We start from the raw sequence: 22,945 nt of genomic DNA on the forward strand, positions 1-22,945 counted from the left end.
TCTGTTTTGTTGTTTATTTTCTGCTGTTAAGGTTTAAAACCATTCTGGTGCCACTTCTGACTTCTCATTGTGTTACTCTTTTCCTAGGTCCATAGTTGCCTACCAGCCAACAGGTGAAAACACCCACGCTTTTGATGCAGCAGCATTTTTCAAGTCAGTTGGTGTTTTCCTGGGAATATTCAGTGGTTCTTTCATGATGGGAGCAGTGACAGGAGTAGTCACAGCTCTGATATCCTTTTATATGTTAAGCTCCTCCATATGAGAAACCACGTTCAGGTGCTAACAGTGCTCACCTATTTCCTGCTGTAGCAATGGTGACTCTAGCTTATTTCAATCCGAGTATGAAGATTTAACTCTGTCTATAGAAAGATACCCACAGAAATGACTCTTTCCCGTATACCTGTGGCCACACCAGGTGTATTAACGATGTTACTGCATGCAGTGTGCTGCCAAAAGGTTTAAAGTCAATAAGAGGCTCTAAATAGGTGACCTATCATTCAGTTTTAGTAATTATGAAAAGCAGTTTTTAAGGTAACTGAAAGATAACTGGTGTTTTGTTCTGTCTTCAGCAGAATCTGTGACAGCTTTTTTTTTTAACCCTAATGAGGTTTTTCTGAGTGTTTCTCATTCAAACTCTTTGCTGAAAATCTCCTGTCAAGCAGCTTGGAAAAGACTGTACCTCTGTCAGAGTTAACATCATGACATTGTGTGCTTTGCATGACCTGTCCTGCTCTCTTGACATTTATTTAGTTTGATCAGAACTCTGAAGCACTCAGAGAGCAATCTGTGTGGGTTTTGCTTTGGGCTAGGGCAGTAAACCTTAAGTTTGTGGTGGTTCTTCTGGAGGGGAAAAGAATCAATTTTTTTTTTGCTTTTAGACCAAGAAGGATAACAACATTTCTATGTGTCCCAGCTTGCTTTGATCACCCTAGACTTCTGAAAATTGACCTAGAAGGGGTAAAATGTGATATTTTGCACAATAATAATGAACCAGTGATTCTTTATCTTAAGCACTAGTATCTCAGCTGTATCTTGTTACAGGCACACCACTCAGATTTGCCTGATTGTATCCCGCATAATGGAAAATTTTCAGCTATAAGGAAGAATATGTGCTGTGATGCTTTTGTGTTTTGTCTTCCAGTTGCACTGTTCTACAGTTGATGTGACCCAAAATGATGATTCTTAAACTGGCTTTTAAGCCATTGGCCACCTATAGGTCTAGCTGCTCAAATGCTGTTGTTGTGGTTTTGGCTTTCTGAGCAGCTTCTAATTGCAGCTGGAATACTTTCAGATCCATTTTGTAAAATCATGTTCTAAAGCAGCAATTGGTTCTTGCTGTTTTTAATGCTTTGCTCAGGAGGGTGCTATGAGACTAGAAGGAAGGATGCTGTTCACAAGACAGCCTCTGGTTTAAAAATAAATGCATAAAAATGCATAAACTGTTGCTTAATTATACAGTTTTTACTATTTTATTTTGGAAAACTACTTAATGGTGTGCAATAATGTAGAAACTAACTGGGAATGTGCATTTTACTCTTTGATAGTTAGAACCTGTAACTTCAGTCATGAGTGAAGTTAATAGAACCTTACTCCCAAGAGTGTTCTGTAGCTCTGTCATAGCTGTGAAGTACCCATCAGCATACCTCTCTGCCAGCAAAGGGCATTCATGCAATCATGCATTGTCCTCTGAAAATAGAATACTTTTTTTGCAAGTACACTGCAGACAATATATTTAGACTTGTTCTGTCTTTCAGCAAACTGTCTTGTCCTCAAAGCCTTTGTTTATTATTATTATTTTTTTAATAACATTTAAAGTATTGCATTATTTGGTATCTTCTTTCTAAATTGTAGAATCTGCCTGGCTAGAATGAAGTGAAGCCAAAATGCTACGTCTAAGAAATAAAGACAGAAAACTCTTTGATTTAATGTTCAAATTAAGAAAACAAGTAATTATTTTGAAGTGTTACTTTAATTTGGTCAATTAAAATAAGTGATTTTTTTTCTTTTCCTTTCTTTCACCCTCCTCTTCCTCCAGAATGACAACCACAAGTCTTAATTTTGAATTTAATAAATTACTTTGATATGGTTGTTCACACTATAGTGGCAAGAGAAAAAAAGAGTTTGATTCACAAGGCTGCCAGAAAAGACTGGAAATGAGGAATCAGCTCTAATGAGGGCCCTTTTCTAACTTCAGGAGATCAACCTTCAACCTCTTCTCCCATGGAGCAAAAGACGTGACTGTCTAGTTGCTAAGGAAATGCATGAATTCCTTTTGAGTCAGGCACTGGGATAAATTTGTAGTGGGATTATCTAAGTCTTCTGTGGAAGGTGGGTTGTAAGTGCTACTTGAGTGATTGTTGCTGCTTCAGAAGTATGATATTACACAATAAGTCTGTTGGGAGGTAGGAGTGATCCATGTGGTATAACTGTATCTCTTCAAAAATGGCAGAGAGATGGATTATGTAGGAGAAGGACCACGTGGAGAGTAACAGCTGTTTAGAAAATGCTGAGTTTTATGTTTTGTTTAATGCCAGCAGTCACAGAGACTTTCTGATCATGATTTGGGCTTTTGTTTTGAGTTCAGCCTTCTGGCAAAGTAGGGTTGTGTCTGAAGTTGCATCTGGAATATGTGCTTCAGAGCCCTTCCCTCCTCTGAGCCATGCAGAATGCCAACAGGAAGCAGTAGTGTGGGTGGGGAGCAGGTAGCCAGGCTCAGGAGTGCTTTGTGCTAACCACTGAAATGCTGCCAGCTGTTTGCCTCTGGTGTTAATCACTTGTAGCTGTGAACACCATATTCTGTGACAAAGCCCATGGGAGACTGCTTCCACTGAGTCTTGTGGGCCAACTGAATGTTTCTTGCAAGAATCACAAAGAGTGCTGTGAGCTCCAGACCTCCCAGGGCCTGTGAATTTCCTGTGAAAGTAGTGCTCCTCATTGTTTTTAATGTACTGAACCACGACTCCCCAAGTAGCTGTGTTGCCATTAGCTTTGATTGTGTAATGCCACAGAGAGCCCTGGATGCAGCTGTATTATAGATAGGGAGGAGCGGTGAATGATGGTGCAGCCCTGATGTCTCTGTCAAGGTGCTGATTGCCTTCCTATGGACAGGGAGAGTGCTACATCTTGCTGTTGCAAGTCTCCATACTGTTGGTCTCTTGCTGTTGCCCTGCTTGGATTTCAAAGACTGCTAGCCATCAGCCTTCAGAAGGAGCAGAGGTTTCTCTACCACTCCTGTAGCACGTTCTTTCTTTCTGTAACTCCCTGTACAGTTGTGCACAGCTATTGACACCTGAGGTATAGTAAGATGTGCTGTTTATTTGTTGCCAAAATAGTGAGAGAAAGGGGAAAAAATACCCATAAATGGGAACAAAAATTTTGAAGTATGTGGAGATCTGTATTTAAGGCAGCTGAAACTTGTTTCACTATTTGCTACCTACGTGAACTGTTAATTCTGTATGTTTGACATTATTCAAGTTCTCTCATTTGGAAGATAAATTTGTTTTTTCTTCCCATTGAAAATGCTGAGCGTGCTGTGGTTGAGCTGGCATTTTCTCTAAGATGTATCAACAGAGGGAGAAGAAATCTTTTTGTAGGCAGGATATCTGTTTTACCTTAAAAATGCAGAAATATCCAAACTTGCTGAAAAAGACTTCTCCACAAATCTGAGTGGAAAAATTCTGATAAATGTGCTTCATCCCAGGGTTTCTGTAGTTGAGATCAGCCCTGTAAATGAAACACTTCTGGATGCGTTTTATGGTTTATCTAAAGGTGACCAGTGTGTATACGTGTGCAAATTATTATCTAAAAATAAAATATACTGGGAGGAAAAAAACCAGTCTGAATGGAACACTGAGTATATATCCCTTCTGTGCTGGTACTTTACAGGGAAATGTGGTATGGAGTAAGCTATTAGAAAAAGGTGAGTTATGCTGCAGCTGTGCAGCACGCACATCCAAAATTAATTACTTGAAAGGGAGACCTCGATTCTGAAGTTTGTCTTAATATCACAATGGAATCGATGTTTTTCATGCCAAAAAAAAAAAATGTTTTTGGACTAGCATTGGTTATTAGCACATAAAAGCACTTTTCACAAATGTTAGGTAGAGAGAGAAGCTGAAGGACCAGTGGGTTTCTTTTATTTGTGACCCCTTAACAAATGACTTAACGTGACGAAGTTTACCAAGTTACACTGCTTCCCTCTGCTGGAAACGGCTCTCTTCTTCTTAATGTCTTGGAGCACTTTCTTGCTAGCAGAAGCCTGTGGATTTACTGGTGAGTTGGTGGCTTTGAGCACACTAAGACAGAGCTCCTGCCCATCTTAGCCATGTATGCACTTTCTCATTAAACCTTCCTGTGAGAAACACGATGTTAGCACTTAAAGCTTCTCTATATTCTGTACAATGCCATAGAGGGTGCAACACTGTGCAGTAAAAGCTCTTAAGAGCAGCTTTCATTTGGCTTAAAAGCATCTGTGTCCCAGCATGCCCAGCCCCATCATTGGTTTGAAAATGAGGTTCATAAAATCTCAAGGTTAAGGGTAATTTAATAGGACTGGAGAAGGGAAAATATCTTGTGCTCACATAGTAAACAGACTGATTTTTTACATGTAATTCTGTTCACAGGTGTAGTGGCTGTCCTGTTCTGTGGAATTACTCAGGCACATTACACGTATAATAACTTGTCAGTTGAATCAAGAAGTCGCACTAAGCAGGCAAGATCCTTTCACCTTTTGTACATTGTATTGCTATAGTGCTGTGTACTGGTATTTTGAAAATAGTACTTATTGCTTGGCCTTTAACATGTAATTTTTTTTTCTTCTTTCCTTAGCTATTTGAAGTATTGCATTTCCTGGCTGAGAACTTCATCTTTTCTTACATGGGTTTGGCACTGTTTACTTTCCAGAAACATATATTCAGTCCAGTTTTCATCATTGGAGCTTTTGTATCCTTTTTCAGTTTGTTTGAGGCTTCTGTATTTTCATGTGTGCCTGTAGACTGGTGCTGCGTTTTAGGTTTATCAACTAAATTACACTGACCAAATAAATGGTGGTTGACCAGAGTGTACCTGTGTCTTGCATACACAAGAAGTCTAAGAAAATATTTAATTAACCCTTATATCAAAGCCCTGAGGCCTCTGCCACAAAGTTGTTGGCTCTGCATCTGAGTGGGTACAAAAAGTAGTGTAAATTCAACATATAAGTGAATATGCTTTCCTCCACGTAGCTGTAGCACAGAGGAACTTTCAACACTGGACCTGCAAATTTCCTTCCTAACTAGGAGACATCAGTATCAGCAGAAGGGAGAAGCAGTATGCTGCTACATTTATCAGCATAGGCAAAGGGAGTCACTTACTTGGGAAATGTGAGCGCCTGCTGCACAGATATGGAGAAACACTGAATCTAAAGGTAAAATGATGGATGAGGATACTAGGGAATTTTTGGTGAAGAATGGTTCACCAATGCAAAGTATTTGAGTTGCTTTTTTTGTTTGTTTTTAATATCTTCTGCTTGCTTGTTTTTCCTAAGGCGTAAGGAATTTACAGATGACATTCAGATTTTTACCTGTTCTCATCTCAAATGTATATGTTGCCCACCTGGAAATGTTATACTAGATGAATCTAAGAGTGAGTGGAGTGGAAAAGAAGAGAAGCTGGGGGAATGAGGAGGGGAGAGGTTTTGGAGAGGGGCTGTGTGCTTGGATTGGTCTGTTATTCACTGTATCTCAATCAAGTGTTAATGTCTTTTGGGAAAGGAAGACACAAAACTTTTATTCTTCTCCAGACATTATTCATTCAAAAAAGTATGTTGCATCATGACGGTTAAGCATGCACGGTGTTGTGGCTATGAGCTGAAATGCATCTTCAACTTTCAGCAGTCCTGAATTACTGCAGAGAGGAATCTACATTGTAGTCTGTTTTTTTCCCATTCCCACAATTGGTATCTAGTTCTTAAGGCTGGAGAAAGCTTTGTAATAGTGCCGTGATGTAACTTGATACCAAGACTGACGTTGGAAATAATATACAAACTCTCTTTGATTCTTGACAGTAATTTGTAACAAGTGGAATAATAGGTGTTCATCCCTCTGCTCTTTCCCAGTCTTTCCTCTAAAGATGTTTACAGCATAGGTGAAAGCACTGTGAGCTTGTCAGTTTATAAATGGAGAAATAGCTTAGGATTTCTGTAAGAGATTGCAGAAGTTGTCAGGGCAAACAAGGTAGAGGTAGAAGGTTTTGACTTCTCAACTTTTCTTCTTGATTTTTCACCAGTCTGATCCAAAAGAAAAATCGTTCCTGTTGCTTTTGTCAGTGGAGAAGACAAAAATATGTGCCTCAGCTGTTGATGGCAAGCAGTGCTTGTAATGCTGTTGTGTTCAACCTTTTGTTCAAACTGGTATCCAGTTCCCATCATCACTGGCTGACTTGTTACCTGGCTCTCAGCTGTTTCAGAACTGAGCACTTTGGTGGTAGTCTCCCTCAGATAAGCTGGGAGTTGCTAGATTCCTCTCTCCCCGTGCCCCCTTTCAAAACAGATTGTATACTTATTCCTTCACTATATTCCTGGGGGCTTGAAAATTCAGAGCAGTTCAAAGTGTGACTGAAATGATGGACACGAAGGTTCGTGTCTTGATTTCTGCCTACTGAGGAGTAGGCCTCTGTGCCATGGAGATAAAACTCAGGAAGCATAAAAGCAGCCTATTCCAGAATGCTTATTTTTTCTCCACCTTACTCTTTCTCTCATATCTATACTACTACTAGGGATTTATTGCACTTATCTTTATTTTTCTTTGATGATTTACTTTTTTTCTGAAACACTGAAAAAAATGTTACACATCCTCACATCTGTTTTTTCTGAGTTAAGAAATGTTCTGGAGCCCTGTGACCACTGGTTGAAGACATGGATGAAAAGTTGTCTGGTGTGCTGAATGTTGTAATTCTTTTGTTTTTTTTCTATACCCGTCTGTCCTCTGTTCAAGCTATGCCATCAGTCTTGTTTCCCTTCAGAATTTCTGTTCTATTCTCTTCCTGCCCACCTACCTTTATTGCATTTTTCACATCTCTTTGTACTACAACACTTAACTTTTGTTACCTCTGGTGTAACTTTTAATTTTGAGGAGGATGAAGGTACTAGCACCCACATTTTGCCTTAGCAGCTGCTTTCCCCATTGAGTTAATGCCTTGTGGAATGGGATAAGTAATTATGATTATTTTTAATTCATCTTTGTAGTTTCTCTGATCTCTTAAATGCCCACTGACTGGTAGGTCACGTTGCATCTGTAAGAGCAATGATAGTGGACACTTGCTGGTCTTTTATATTGACTTTCTTTCTTGCTAGGGCTGCATTTCTGCTGGTCTAAAATGCAATCTCATGTTGGAGATGGTAGCTGCTTAAAATATGGTATTTTAGTTTTTGTTTGCACAGCTGATGGTCCTCATACTAGATGTAATTTAACTTCATTAAAAACACATGGTTCTAATAGTCTGCATTCGGTGCAGTGAGTTCATTCTACACATGTTTGGTGAAAGTCTGTTCTATATAGACAAGAATAGCGTGACACTTGATATTGTTGCATAAATTTCTCATTAAAACAGAAGTTTCATGTTAGAGCCAGGTGCCCAAGAGTGTTTTAAACCCTGGGAAGGTGAAATCCTTAACCCTCAGCTGTGAACAGATTGCAATCTTTTTGGGCAGAGCTGCACACATCTACCCCCTCTCCTTCTTGCTGAATCTGGGCAGAAGGCATAAGATCAGCTGGAATTTTCAACACATGATGATGTTTTCAGGTAAAAGAGCAAAAATGTTTGGTAAAGCAATAATTCTTTTAAATTGTAAGATGTGGATTTTAAAAGCAGGAGGTAGTTCTGCAAACGTGTGGGTTTCCTTAACAGGAGACTTGGCAGCTGTAGCATGCTCTCATGTATCTCTCAACTTTCTATGAAAGTGTATTGTCTAAGAAGAGTGACATCTTGAAATGACAGCTGCTGGCAGCTTACAATTACCTCATGTTGGGAATGGAATATTTTCAGTTCAAGTGTTGAATAAGTGTGCATTTTCATTTAGATTCAGGGAGCTGCTTGATTTCCAAATTTATTTTGCTGTTGTCCACAACTTGTTTTTTTTCTGCATTTCTTTCCTATTAATTTATGAAAATACTTAATCCTTAGCGCTTGTGGATTCAGCAAGTTACAGTCTAAGTCATCCCAAGGCATAATTTATCAAGGAAACTGAGGGAGTCAAAACTCTTGTGAGAGTACTCTGAAGTCCTTGCTTTCTGCTTATCACTTTAAGCCTGTATGTCTGGAAAAGCAAGGAAAGATGCTGTATTATGAAGGCATGATTGCACTTCAGAAGCTCTGTTTCATTTTTTTTTCACATAGGTCTCAGGGGAGCTATGGCCTTTGCTCTGGCCATACGAGATACTGCTACCTATGCTCATCAGATGATGTTCTCAACAACTCTCCTCATTGTCTTCTTCACTGTGTGGATTGTTGGTGGAGGCACAACTCCCATGCTGTCATGGCTGAACATCAGGTCAGTATGTAGCTGTATGCTGGGAAAACTTCACTTTTCAGGTGGTAAACTTGTTTGATGCTTGCTAGATGTGCTCTAGGTATTTAGAACATTCTATTGTTAGTGCAGACTGGTTCAAAAACAAAACAACTGAAAAATGTTGCTGGTATTTGGCCTACGTTTCCTAGTGGTCTGTGAGTAAGCTTATAGATCCTTGTCAGCCCAGTGGGATGTGGGAATAGCATTGCTAGATACAAAAAAGAAAGTAGTAGCTAATCTGTTTCCATATTGACTTCTCATCCTGTATTTCCCCATCTTCAGCCTATGGGTAATGGTTGTGTTGTTTTTCAAGTTAGATGGAGATTTTAGTGCTATTCTGAATGCACTTTAAACATTTATCTGAACAAAATTAACGCTGTCTGAACAACTGAGGTAAATGGGAACCTGCTTCTCTGAGTGTTTCCTCTGTTTTGAGGTGATCTATGGAAATGACGAACAACACAATTATAGCCACTTGTCTGTAAATTCTGGTCAATACTTAGCACTTTAGGGCTGCAAGTACTGTTGTGTTTGAGACTGCTTATCAACAGAAGCCCTAAAGAATAATGATTCAATTCTTAAGGACAACTTCTGTTGGCAATCTGAAAGCTTTGGTAGCTAGTGGGGGGAGGGAAGGGAAGTACAATGGAGCCTAGTTATGCTAACCAGAATGTCTACTGTTGTATTGTGCTAGAATAGGGAAAAACAATCTTAGGTAAAAAACAGTTTCTGTCTTAGGAAGTACTAACAATCTTCAAGGATTGTTGCTCTTCTTGGAAAATTTCATTGAACTACTTGTAGTAATAGGTAGCAGGTGCTTTCTAGATTGGGGGGAAAAAAAAAAGTATGAATGGATAGGACTCCCAGAAATGTTTGTGAGACCTGCTATTGAAGGCAGCTGAAGCCAAACTATCTGATACAATAATGTCAACAGCAAGTTTTGAAGTTAATGGGATGAACTTACTAAACACTGTGATATGTCAGACTGCCTGACAACCTGTCATTAAGGATATGTATTTGGCAGAGTTGAACGGTTCTGTGCCAAGAAGACAGCTGCATTCAATGTCAGATGCTTCCAGCCTGAGAAATTACAACAGTGATTTACAATATCTCAGCTCTGTCTAGCAGCAGACACTGGTAATCCTGGTTTCCTTTTATATTTTGGTGCCAATTTTGTCATTTTTGTCCTTTAAATGCAATTTCCAGATGCTTAGCTAGCACTCCAGAAAGAGGTATCACCAAAGATCATGCTGCTAGAAACAGCATATGCAATACCTGGTCTTGAGATCAACAGCAAAACAATTCCACAGCTCCTGAGTCATTTTTGATGTGGTATCATTTGACCATTAGTGATACTTCTAAGCTCAGCCTGACTGGTGTCTCTTTCCATATGGAAGCTGATTAGTGATTCAGACAAGATGCCTGGAGTAGGTACCACGTGCAGCTTTCCATTGGGCACCTCTGGAAATGGAAGCAAATTTCTGGCTAATAGTGGTATGTAAGGAAATCCCATACTAATTACAGCAAGTCAGGCAGATGGTATCTGCTTGACCAGCAGTGTACAGAAGCTTTCTGAGGCACGGGATACAAGACAGCAGGAGATGAGTTCTTGCAAGCAGTAGATAGGTAAAAACATTATTGCAGTCTACCAAGATTGAATTGGGCTCAAGGAGCCTCCCATCCTGGAGGAGCAGCTGCCGACAGACGGTTGGCTGAACCGTGGCCTGGAGTGTTTAGCTTTTTAAAATGTTAACCACATTTATTTAAGTAATTATTTTAATCATCACTTGTTTGACATGCTTGACAGAAAATAAATGTTTAGTTTCTCTATGAAGAGAAGGATATCGTGTCGGCAGGGGAACTCCACATAAGAAAGAAGTATTGCAGAGAACTGCTTGGGTCTGCCTGCAGCTGCCCTGAAGACTGCGGTGTTGATCACTGAAGCTGCACTTCTTAGGGATTACTTCAGATTCGTGCCAGGAGGTGGCAGCCGTGTGCAGCTGATGAAATATTAGAAACTTAGGTCTGGTATACTCCGTTGTGACAAAGTGACAAAGATTACTTTCCAGCTGAATTTTAGGCGTGTGCTGCTTTTCCATCACTTCCCCCCGGTGGGTGAGGTAGGCAGGAGGAGATGAAGGTGCTCTTCTTTCCCAGTGCCTCACACAGCTGCGTTCTGTAGTGCTGAGACAGCACTTCCTTTGGATGCTTTCTCAGCTCTGGCACTTGCCATAAGATAGCAGTACCAGAGGCTGGAAATAAGTAGTGCTCCTGTATAGGATCGTTTAGCAGAAGAGAGATAAAAAGATAGAAGGTTCATTGTTTCCTAGAGTAATTAAATGGGGAGAAATAGGAAACTAATGCCACTTGTGTGTTGGACTTAAATGCCAGGATTTGTGCAGACTCTTAAAAGTCCATCTCTCGTGTGAAGTTCACAGCAGTTTTTGAGGTGTTAAGGAAGACGTAAATGAGAAAAATTTTTTAAGATTAGTCTACAAAGTTTAAATAGAATAGTAGCAGAGAGCTAGCTCCAGCCAAGACTTTCAGCCTGGCTTGGTACCACTGTGTTCATGCAGAGGTAGCTGTGTGCATATGTGAGGCAATGGTTATGCAAGGATCTGGAGTTGCAGTAGCTCAGGTGGAGGCATGTACCTATTGTTTGAATGGCAGTTGGATTGCATGCTTTGTTCTTTTCTTCTGGTGATCCCTTCTCCAACTTGATGTGAAATATATTAAAAGAAAAGTCGGTCAGAGAGAGAGGCTAATATGAAAACTAAGTTTTGGTAAAGTACAAAAGGGAGCTTATAAGCAGTAAGGGGACTGAGTTTTTATGTGGCCTAATAGTGATAAGACAAGGAGGGAATGGCTTTAAACTAAAAAAGAGGAAATTTAGGTTAGGTGTTAGGAAGAAGTTATTTCCTCAGGAGGTAGTGAGTCTCTTGCATAGGCTGCCAAGAGAAATTGTGGTTAACCCATTCTTGGAGCTGTTCAAGGCCAGGTTGGATGGGGCCCTGAGAAGCCTGAGCTGGTGCTCAAGGTCCCCTCCAAACTGAGCTATTCTATGATTCTATGAAAATAGACAAAAATGCCACGTTCCTTGCTGTGCTCTGTTCTGAATATCTCAAGTAATCAGAAGAGCACTTATATTTTAAGGATAAGGTATATAACTAGTTTCCAGTGGTCAAGTTTAAATGTACAACCAAGCCAAGGACCTACTGTTTGCAGTGGAGGCTTCATTGGCATTTGCTGCTTAACTGGTTGGGGAAAGTGAGGTTGTGACAGCAAAATCCAAGCAAAAATAATGGGATCTTCAGATGCTTTCTGTTTCTGCCACTTGATTTTAGGTGAGTTTAAAAATTAACACCAGAATCCAGTGTAAAGCTATGACATCATCTCTGTTTGAATTTGTGCGCTGTCTTGGCTGGTCTTGATGATACATATTCATGTATGTGAATATAAACTGATGATTTTTTTAGTAGTAGATGTTTTTTGGTAGAAATTAAAACAACTTACTTGAATATTAAAAATGAAAATCTGTTACTTTGTTGAGATTAAAGTGAAGAAACAATTTCCTGTGTGAAGCTTTAACATTTCCAGTAAGTTAGCTCTGTAAATCAAAACCACTGGCAGAGTTCCTCTTTTCTGAAAAGTAGCTGACATATAGCTTCATTTATTTGTTACAGGAGAAAGAAGAGGGGAACTTATCGCGTTTGTATAGAAAAATATTTCCCCTTTTTTTTTTTTTGTTAGGGTTTGACCTAGTTCTTGCTGAGTGAAGCAGTGTGTAGATTAATGCTTGCTTCTCCTTCATAAGTCGCTTCAAACGTTTGTGTATTTTAAAGAAGTAATTTCAATTATATTAAGCCATCTTTTTCTGAATCTTAAACATGAGGATTATAACTTTCCATTTAATATACTTAGGCTGTCTGGACAATGTCAGCTTAGATATTTACTGCCTTCTGCATGACTTTGCAAATATAATCTTTCAAGGAGCTCTTCATCAAGTGATATCTTTTTTTTTTTTTTCTTCCTCTTTAAATAAGCAAACAACAAAAAAACAACCACAAAACTAAATAGTCTCTCATAGTTGCTATATGAACTATCTACCTATCTGGGTTGAAGGTGAAAGTAACAGCTTGATGACAGTGTCTGGATGAATATGGACCAGGGTGGTCCAGCTATTAGGCTTTGAATAAAATGCCTTTCTTGCACACCATGTTTCAGTGTGCTGCAATGACAAGAAGTGATGCTGGGATCCATCTTTGTACTGTGTCTGTGTCTGGGTGGGAATTGTTCAATAAAAGATCACATCCTTCTGCTTTCTGCCTATTTTCATTTATCTACAATTCAGATCCATCATTTGGTTTATCATTTTCTAAGCCTGCCTTCTAACTACTTTTTTTTGCCTCTACAGGGTGGGCATGTGCATTGTCCATTTCCCTCTGTTGTAAACTCTTTCCTTTCACCAGGTATTTCTGGTACTGTTTTCTCCAGTCTTCTACCTATATTCAATTTCTCTTCTCCATATTCTGCTTTCTTCGATTTCTTGTCATCAGTCATGAATCTTTTTTAACAGGAGTGCAATAGAGCCGTCAGTTCTCCAGCCTTGCTGGACCGGCCCTGTGAGATTTTTCCCTGATAGGAGAAGGATTACCTCCTTCTTTAGATGCCTGGATATAAGCATGTCAGTTCCTATGGTCTGAACCACGGCTATTCCCACCAGAGAGAAAAAGAGCGAGGCACACCCAGGCTCTGTAGGATCTGGGTTGATGGGGTAATATGAGTTTAACTGACCAAGCTCTGCCAAGCCTGGTGGGCAGTTTCAGGAGTCATTATCGTGGTTAGGTCAAGTAAAGTATTACCCAAATGTACCCTAAAGCTGACTTCTACAGCAGCTTACCCAGTTCTAGAGTTTTTGATGATCAACTTTAGTTTTATTTTTATTATTTAAAATATCAGGATGGGAATTGCCTTCTTCATCAGCCACCTTCTACAAAACAGTTGATCTCTTCCAAAATAGCTAAAATTTTCCAAAAATGCTGCACTCATACTGATGTTTTCACAGATGTCTGTAATTCTGACTTGGCAAAGATACAGCAAAGAGAAGTCATAGAATTGAAGTTACTGGGCAATTTTTAATTTTAGCTTTTGCTGCATATGCAAACCTTTCTCTGTGCTGGACTTAAAAATCTGACTACTCTGACCTGTAATGTATGTTGGCATGGGAATTAAAAATCCAAAACCCAAATCTACCTGAAGTCTGGCATTTGCCTTAGCTTTGAAGGGTTAGACTACTGCATGCCTTTAGTAGTAGCACAAGCTGTGACCTTAAATATTTGGTTCTTAAACACGTGAGCCTGCAGCCAGGAAGCATACCTGTTCTTTGTAAAGTAAGACCTGTGTGGATTGGTGGAAACCTGGGCTTTTATTTCATATAGGCAGTATACAATTGATGTTGTATGCCTTCATGCAGAATTGGAGAGGGTTGGGGTGGAACAACACCATGAATTGCTAAGGAACTTATATTAGAAAGTACTAGAAACAAACATGCTTTGACTTTTTATGTTTGTTTGTTCTTAAGTACAGTAGAAAAAGGCAAAGCAAGTGGTAAGGGTGCTCTAGTGTGACTGAAGATTAATTATCTTGGATTTTGTTAGGATTTTGTTAGCTTACTGTTAGTTAAGCCATTTGACTATTTTATGTATGTATTACCAGTATTTGCTCTAAAACTAGTAAGTGGTGGCAGCCTCTTTGGTATACGCATAGACTTTTTCTTTACTTATCCCCTCTAGAAAATACACGGGTCCAAAATGCTGTGAATTGTCTTTGATCAACTTTGTCTCCCTGTAGCATTTCTCTTAAGAGCTCTTGAATATAATTTCTACAGTGTAGAAATTACGAATGTGTAGCCTGTCATGAATTCAGGTGTTTTTTCCTAGCCTGAATCTGAACAAATGAAGAACGTTATTGGACATCTCCATCAAAAAGAGCTGTTATTGTTAATTTCTATGATTTTTGTCACTATGCCATTGTTCTGTCATTCTTATTTTTGTGTATTTTGTCTGTTTTGTTTGGGTAAGGGTTTTTGTTTTATTTTGCTAGGTAGTTCTGTAAAGCTGTCATCTCATGAGCTTTTTGTTACTCACATTCCATTCTTGTACTGTACCAGAGTTGGTGACCATGTTCCATCGGTGGAAGAGATGAGTGAAAGCCGCTGGCTGTATTTCAGGTGACACTGTGCTTTCCTTGATACCAAATTAACCTGGTGCTTGCCTTCCTTTATCTTTGTAACACTGTGTACTCTTCTTCTATACTATGGCATGCTACTGCTGCTTCTCCTCTTTTGCAATGCCATAGATATTGCTCACTTCTGAATTAGATTTCTTCTTGTAAGCTGTGGGATAGAGTGGATCAAGCATCAAGTATTTAGCCTTATGAACAACCAAGCAACCAAAAAACCCACCCTACCAGTAACTTTATCTATCTTTTATGGGTAATTAATGAAACAAAATGAATGTCTTTGGCCTGGGAAGGCTTGAAAGCTGAGAAAACTATGAATGTGATCTTGTTATCCTTAATCACATAGACAGTCTTAGGCATTCTTTGGGGCTACTACATGCAGCTGTTCAGGAGGAGGGGACTTCTGCAGGTGATTTATCTCAGCCTCCTTGAAATGTATTTTTAAAAGTAAAGGTAGTCAGACTGCTTTGTAGCAAGGTGCTGAGAAGAGTGGAGGTGACAGAGAATCAGCTGGTTGTTTCTATAACTGACAGGAAAAAGGAAAATATCTTGAAGTAGAGTGTATTTCTATCATCTGTATGTGCCACTATGTAGAACACAAAATTTTTTGCATGGAGCAATGGTAAATTTTTTCACCGAGCCCGTCACATGTGAAAGTTCTGAGTGCTAAATTTACCAGAGATGCACTGTGTTAGCATTAAAGCAGCACATACAGCAAATGTGAGAAGTACTATTTATTATGGTCATTCCTGGCCATCACTGTAACTACGTATACTAGGATGTAATAGTTATATTTTAGTAACTTCTCATCCAAGTAGGGCCTTGGAAAGGCTTTTGAAATATCAAAAGAAACTGTTCCACCTATTTAGAAAAATGACATAGTGGAGAACTTGAAGTAGTTTTACCTGCTTTTTTTTTTCCACTGTTCCTTTCCACATTTATTTTCCGTGTTTGTATCAACTATCTTCTAGCATGCTGCTTAAATTGCTGAATTGTACATAGCTCCGTGGTGTTTGAGTGTTCCAGTATACTTCTCAAGGCTGCTGCCAGCCCATAACGTTCCATCCCTCCATGATCACTGTGCCCCTGCTCCACATGGGTCCATCCTACAATGCCATCCACCCTGAGCTGATCCCTGTGGACTTCCCATGGGCTGCAGCACTCCCAGTACTGCCCCAAACACAGCTCCATACCTCAGGGCCCACCCTTCAGGCACTGCCCCACATGGGTCCCCACAGGCGGCAGCTTCCCCAGTCCTCCTGCCCCTATGCAGGCCCCTTTCCATGGGGTATCTGTAGGCTGTCCCTCCTCCAGGCCTCAGCCACCACTGCCCTGTGGGCTCCTCTGTAGCTACATGAGGAGATCTGCTCCGCGCTGTGCCCGTGGGCTGTGGAATGTTTAAGTAAAACACCAAAATCTGTAGTGAGACTTCCTACTGTGCCTCTGATCTTTGAAAGGGAATTTGCATAAGCCAACCCAGTAACAGCTTTTCTGAATGTGAAGGTTGTTTAGATAAATGAAAAACTGTGACTGGCTTTTATAGCACATTTAAGTTATAGGAAGCTTTTTAAATGTACTTCAGGATGTGAAGTGTTTTTCTTTTTTTCTTTTAACAATAAGAAAAGCATTATGATGAAAGCTATCCATGCATACACCAGCTTTCCTTGTACTTTCAGTTATGAAAGCAATTAAGAGTAAAGTAACTAAATGTTCTCTGAGCCTCTCTTCCTTGTAAAGGAGCTTGAGGGGATACCTGACTGTTCCTGTGTTGTTCTGTTTCAGGTACTGAAAATGAGAGTGTCTTAGAAATTGGGGGTGCAGGGTCTACAAAACCAGTGCTTGTTAAGAGAGCTATGTGTATATAATGTGAAACTTGACCAGATGGGCTTGCTCTGAATAATAAATGCTTTCTATATGTTTCACTCTGGTGAAAGATACTGTACACTAGTGAAAGTATTTGTGGGAATTCAAAGTAGTATTGTATTTTGTGTTAATCTGTGAACTGAGAGACAAGCTTTGAAACATGAAGTTAAAGGAGGGAAGAAAGTGGCTATAAAAAGAATTCATTAAAGAAATTAAAAATGTTATCCTGAAGAATAATTTTGAAAACCATTAAAAAGATGAATCTGTCCACATGTTGTTTCAATTTTGAAGAAACTTCTGTGGTTTTTTTGTTTTGTTTTGGTTTGGTTTTTTTGTTTTTTTGTTTTTCCTTCTCTGAAACAGGAAATCTTTTAATATAGAAAAGGGATCGTCCTCTTCAGGAAGCCAGTGAACCCAAACTCCTACTGTGATCTACTTTTCCCTGAATAGTATGGTCATCTTGCTTTGGTTGTCTTCTCAGCCCCTTTCCACTGTCTCAGGGAAGCTAAAAATCTCCAAAATCAAAGGCACAACTTTATTAGTCACATAGAAGCTGAGATGATTGTTTATGCTTTCATATAACATGAAGTGAATGGGTAGAAGCAAGTTAAAATTATTTTGGGAATGCAAGCTATGTTCATCTTCTGGAACAAGTTTTGTGGACTCACAGTTCATATTGCCAGCTGCATGGCTAACTCCAGACTGGTGGTTGTTTGTAGTGCACTGGACCTCCCTGATATGCAGTTGGAACTAGAAAAGCCACAAATCTTTATTATTATGTGTTTTTTATGAAGGAGTAGTCAGTCTCACATGTTGCTGTTCTGAGCTCGTTTCCTGATGTTGGGTGAGGTAACTAGTTTTGTCTGTAGAAAGCTCTTCTTATCCTGTCTGTACTGCTTAGCAATGGCCTAAGCAGTAATGTGTAAGCTCTTGTAACCTTGCAGAGCTCTTTAGTGTGGCATTTAATTCTGGCACATGTTACAGTCTGGTTCCCAGTCTGTCCAGTACATGATGCTCTGTTTCTTGCTATGAAAGGAAAAAGAAAGGGATGAGGAGACATGAGAGACTCAGGAAAAATCCAAGCCAAGGACCCAGTCAGCACAAGCTCAATATGAGGTAGCTGCAGTTGTCTTAGAGCTGCCTCCTGGATTTTCCCTGAACTACACTGTTTGGCCTTGAGTCCACAAGGATAAGTTAAACATTTGCTTCAATGCCTACTTTTCTTTTATGGAGTTCTGCCCTGAAACTATTAAATGGTATTCCTTTTTACTTTAATCCATGCAATCTATGTCTGAAAGTAAAGCATGTCTGGATCATTGATTGCCTTACATGAGCATACATCCCCTGAACAGACCTGCAATGTTGTGTTGGCTTCTGGTTACTGTTTCAGAAGGGAGATTCCGTAGGCACTATGGCTAGAAAAAGCGTACACAAAGTCTAGATAAATTATACTAAAAGAAGATAATAGAAGCTGTTATCTTCTAAAACTGGGGAAATTAATGTGAGCCATTTCGCACAATGCTTTTGTTACTAAATGCTTCCTTCTCCAGTCTTTATGCTATGTCACAGAATCACAGAATGGCCAGGTTGGAAGGGACCTCAAGGATCATGACTCTCCAATGCCCCCTGCCACATGCAGGGCCACCAACCTCCCCATTTAATACTAGACCAGGCTGCCCAGGGAGACCAGGCTGTCCAGGGAACTGAACTGAAATATAAAGCATTTGACACTGGCAGTCCTACCTTACATGTAAGGTTTTACTTTCTTGTGGAATTTAGACTTCCAGAGATTGAAAGATTATTAGGATTTGAGGCTGGACAACTCAAGTCTTAAGAATAGACTGGGAAAAAAACATAATTACAAGGATCATATTAAATTCCTGTCCTGGGTAAAAGAGCCAGGCAAAAGGATAGTTGGGTAGTAAAATGCCCGATAACGGTGCAAAAAATATATCAATAAGAAACTACTTCTATTTTCTGGTCATCCACAGTCTTATCATACTGACCCTACCTTGGATGAGTGGCTGGACTATGCAGACCATTTGATAATCCATTTTGACTGTTTTGTGTTAGGTGAATGAAACTTGCATCAAATAAACATTATGGATCTTCATAAAGTATTTTTGATACTTTACACTGTCAGTGCCTTAAAAAAAAAAGACCGTATATGTGTTTCATTTGTTTTCTTAATGGTATTTTTGAGCCATTGTCAGGCCCACTGGGCAGTCGAGTTGCTTGCTGTGTCAAATATTTAGACTGGACTTTTCCTTAGTCTGTGATTTTCTGCTATTGGACATGAGGGATCTTCTCCACTGAAGAAGATATCATACGCATTTCATCTTTTTAGGCCAAAAGTAGTATTTGCAAGTATCCTGGAAGAATTGGCAACAAAGGTAAGCGGTTAAAACTGGTGCTGAGGTAGAGTTAAAGCTGTTATCTACAGGTAGTTGCTGCTTGTGTGAAGAAGCATCTTGTCTAGCTGTTTGACTGCACGGGAATAATGGACAGCTCTTCTTCAAACTGTTCTCATAATCTCTCTGAATGCAGCTTTGCTGGATGCTTAAGGTGCTTTTAAAATGCATTCTGCCAAACTTACAGCATTTTCAATCCTCAATAACACCACTTGCTTTGTTTTCCTAATGTTTCTGTAGGGTTGGGGTTGACCCAGATCAGGACCCTCCACCTACTAATGACAACTTCCAAGTCTTACAAGGAGTAAGTAATTAATATAACTTCTCTATTAGGCTGATCCTTATTTTATAAGTGAGATGATGAACCACAGAAGCTACGTGCACGGATGAAACCTTCATGCATGTTACTTTATAACATTGAAACAATGCCCACCAAAACAACTGTGTCGTTAGGCGTAATGCTGCGGCGTCTCCCTGCATTTCAAATTTTTGTATCTACGTATAAGGCCTCAAACCTCTCCCCAGATAGACTAATATGCTCTGTTTATAACAGTGCTTTCCTCCTCCGCCAGCCAAATGCATGTTTTTAACATTGTGCAGCATAAACGGTCTCTCCTTAAACTGACACAGATAATCCTCTTGCTTCTGTCCTATAGTTGATAATAAATTTTAGCCCTTGGACTTTTGCTTAGACTCAAAGATTCTCAGACTTCAACTCCTGCATAATGTACCAGAACCCAGTTGGATCTTGCTTCTGTTGCCTACCATCTTTGAGGCGTAAGGAGCGTTGAAAAGATGTCACTTATCTTCAGCAGACTTTCAGTGAATCTCTAGTGCAGCATTTTATGCATCAGTAACAATCAAAGAGCTGCTTTTTTCACCTACAATACATCATGTGTAAACAAGATTACTGGAAGGACATTGTTCAGTTTACCTTCTTTGTAAATTGACTGAGTTCACAGGAGAGTAAGGTCTGAAAAGAAAACATTTCCTGAGGTTTAACCGGGAGCTTCCTCTGTACAAGCAACTCTCCATCATGTGTTCTTCTGTCCAGATCTTAGTTCATGCTCTCCCAGACAGTATACTACTGCAGTGACATTAATTGTTCAGTAGCACAACTGGTTGCTTATGCAGGAGCCAGCAAGAGGAAAATGAAGTTGAATGGCAGGAAATGTAGATGACTGGACCCAGAGGATGCATAGGGAGCAAGCATGTGAACTTTGCTTTGTAAACCCTGGATTGTGTGATGCTGGTGTTCAGACTGGCCAATGATACATGCGTGAGATACTTGCTGCATTTGGGATCAGCTTTCTTATTAGCAATCTCCAACTTTGTGTGGGATTTTGCATCTGTTTTTCCTTCTTGTCACAGATTGTACAGATATCTACCTGCTCAGGAAGCATCTCTTTCATTACAGAAACTAAATTAGGCATCTCTGTGTTCTTTGTGATAGGCTGAGTCCAACACATGGTAGATTCCTGTAGATTGCATGTATATTCTATAAATTTTATGCCTGGAAGTGACCAGAAGGCTGGGCCTCAAAATGCCATTTATAATGAAGGCCACAGTTATGGCATAAAACCAAGGTTAGGAAGTGGTATTGTGGTATGATGGCTTTCAGACTCTGCTTGTCAGTATCAGTGGAATTGCTTTAACAGGAAACAGCTACAGCCAGAACATGGGTATTCTGTTCTCATTCAGTGTCTGTGTGGAAATAACTTGTTTGCTTTTTTCCCATGTAAACATAAAGCACTTATCCGTTTGTTTCCCTCTTTAGCTGTGCATTGCATTCCTAATGGAGTCCATTAGTCAGTTCCCTTTGGATCCCTCTGGCTTTCGCAAGACCAGAATTGGCAGCAAGTCACAGTTAAAGAAAATATATTGTTTGGGTTGGGGAGGCAATGAGTTTCAACAAAGGTTTAAATCTTGGTGAATGAATCATAGGGTGTTGTGTTTTTGTATTTGGGTGGGTTTTTTTTCTTTTTTTTTTCCCAGATGAGGAATACTCAGGACAACTCTATCCTGTTCTTTTCTAGCAATTTGGAAGATGATTCATGCGAGGCATTCTCACATCATCTGTTTCCCTGGGCTTGACTTTGGCCTCTGGCCAAAAAAAAAGTAACAAAAGTAAAACAAATGCAGCTGCAGCCCAGCTGGTGTGAGGACTTGCTGCACAGCTAGTGAGGGGACTGTATTTTAATACTTAGCACTTCTGAGAGCTGGTGTGATGTAGCACTTAGGAAGTTTGCATTATAAGCTTCCTCAATTGTGATTTTATTATATATTCCCTGTTAAGCATAATTCTTTTAAGTGGGATGTATTTTATGGGTTCTGCAGAAATTTATCAGGCATGCTAAATTCTCTTATTCTTCCAAGGAAGCAGTAGGCTTAAGGGAAAGTACATGACATACTCCTTGAGTTAAGGAGACCAACTGAGTAATGAACAGTCTGCACTGTCCTAGTTCATTTATTTGGCAAATAGGAACAGGATAGCAGAGAGGCTTATTTATTAGTTTTGGACTTTTCTTCCCTGTTACTGCATTAACTATGTGGTAAGCATTAAGGTTTAAGGTCCTCGCCACCAAGTTACATTCTTAAGGTAACTTGAGAATATTGAAGAGGACCTGCTTGTTCTCTGCACAATCATATCAGATTTTTTTTCTACAGAAAGTGACCTCAGTACAAGCAAGTCTCTAATAATCTTCTGTAGTCCACATACCATATTGAAATCTTTTGGCTTTGTTGCACAGGACATTATAATGTGAATAACTGGAGTGTATAATTTATCATAGAATCGTAGAATCACAAAAAAAAAAAATTAGCTTTTCTGTCTGAAATATTGAGTATGCTTTTATCTTATTTCTAGGATGGTCCAGATTCTGAAAGAAGGAACAGAACAAAGCAGGAAAGTGCGTGGCTCTTCAGGCTATGGTACAGCTTCGACCATAAGTATCCTTCTGAAAAAACAGCATTTCTTCAGGATGTGAAGCATTCAGATGTTTTTTTTTCCTTGCTGTGTACCCATATGTACCCTTAGGCACTTGAGAGAGTCAGCTATGACAAAGGTCAAGCATTTGACAGGTTCAAGACACAAGACTGAAACTTCAGCTTGCTGACTTAGAAAACGGGCCTTTCCATTTAGTGCATGGTATGCCAAACTTGCCAGATGGCAAAAAAAAAAAAGTCAGTTCTGTGAGTTGAAGACCTGCATATGCAGTGACACAGACAATTGAGTATTTCAGGTCCTCTGATTTGTTCTGTTACTCTGCTGGTGTTCAGAACACAAGCTAGTTTTCTAGCACATTGTGCATGTCTTACGCACAATTCACTGTGGTGAGGAGACACCTGCTTTTGAGATGTGAACCCTAATATGGGAAGTTCTGGCACTAAAAATATACGTGTGATCCAGCTTATTTCCTTCAGTATATCCAGAACTTCCTATGAGTGTTAATGCAGAGTGTATTGTACTGTACTACCTCTCTGAAGCTGTCATTGTGCCTTGTTTAAACTTCACAGCAATTTTCATGCAGCTGTCCTGTTCTTTGTGCTTGTGGGATTTTCTTGTTTTTTTTTTTTTTAACTACTTAGTGTGTTCTTAATGAGTTTATCATACAGGTGTCCCTCTGCAACTGCTTACGTTCACTTAGTAAGAAACAGGGAAGTTCTTTTGGCCTTGCCAAGTCACTTTACCCAAAAACGTAGATGTTTCAGTACTTGATTTCTAGTAATCTGAGACAGGTAAAGGTACCTAAATGCCTGTGACAGGGCCTTGATCTTGTTGCAGCTTGCACCTGAGAAGTGACTGTGTGGTCCAGGGTGTTGTCTGTTGGTTGGTTAGGCACTGTTGGGCTGCTTGGAGCACAGTAGCTTCCTTCCATGCCTTGTA

The 22,945-nt window shown here is 39.7% G+C and overlaps 1 protein-coding gene across 1 annotated transcript in view; it reads left to right on the top strand.

Moving 5' to 3' along the window:
- LOC100549657 (sodium/hydrogen exchanger 7) overlaps positions 1–22,945 on the top strand; it is a gene marked incomplete at its 5' end in the record, with an annotated part of 52,248 nt that overhangs the window by 26,704 nt on the left and 2,599 nt on the right. Inside the window, 9 exons of the mRNA XM_031557346.1 lie at positions 88–229; positions 4,167–4,272; positions 4,623–4,711; positions 4,828–4,941; positions 7,668–7,779; positions 8,374–8,527; positions 14,715–14,774; positions 19,300–19,363; positions 21,926–22,008. Of these exons, the coding sequence (XP_031413206.1) occupies positions 88–229; positions 4,167–4,272; positions 4,623–4,711; positions 4,828–4,941; positions 7,668–7,779; positions 8,374–8,527; positions 14,715–14,774; positions 19,300–19,363; positions 21,926–22,008 (924 nt within the window). The remainder of the gene's footprint in view (positions 1–87; positions 230–4,166; positions 4,273–4,622; positions 4,712–4,827; positions 4,942–7,667; positions 7,780–8,373; positions 8,528–14,714; positions 14,775–19,299; positions 19,364–21,925; positions 22,009–22,945) is intronic.

This window comes from Meleagris gallopavo, chromosome 1 (genome assembly GCF_000146605.3).
Source record: "Meleagris gallopavo isolate NT-WF06-2002-E0010 breed Aviagen turkey brand Nicholas breeding stock chromosome 1, Turkey_5.1, whole genome shotgun sequence".
In the NCBI taxonomy this organism is placed as follows: Eukaryota; Metazoa; Chordata; class Aves; order Galliformes; family Phasianidae; genus Meleagris; species Meleagris gallopavo.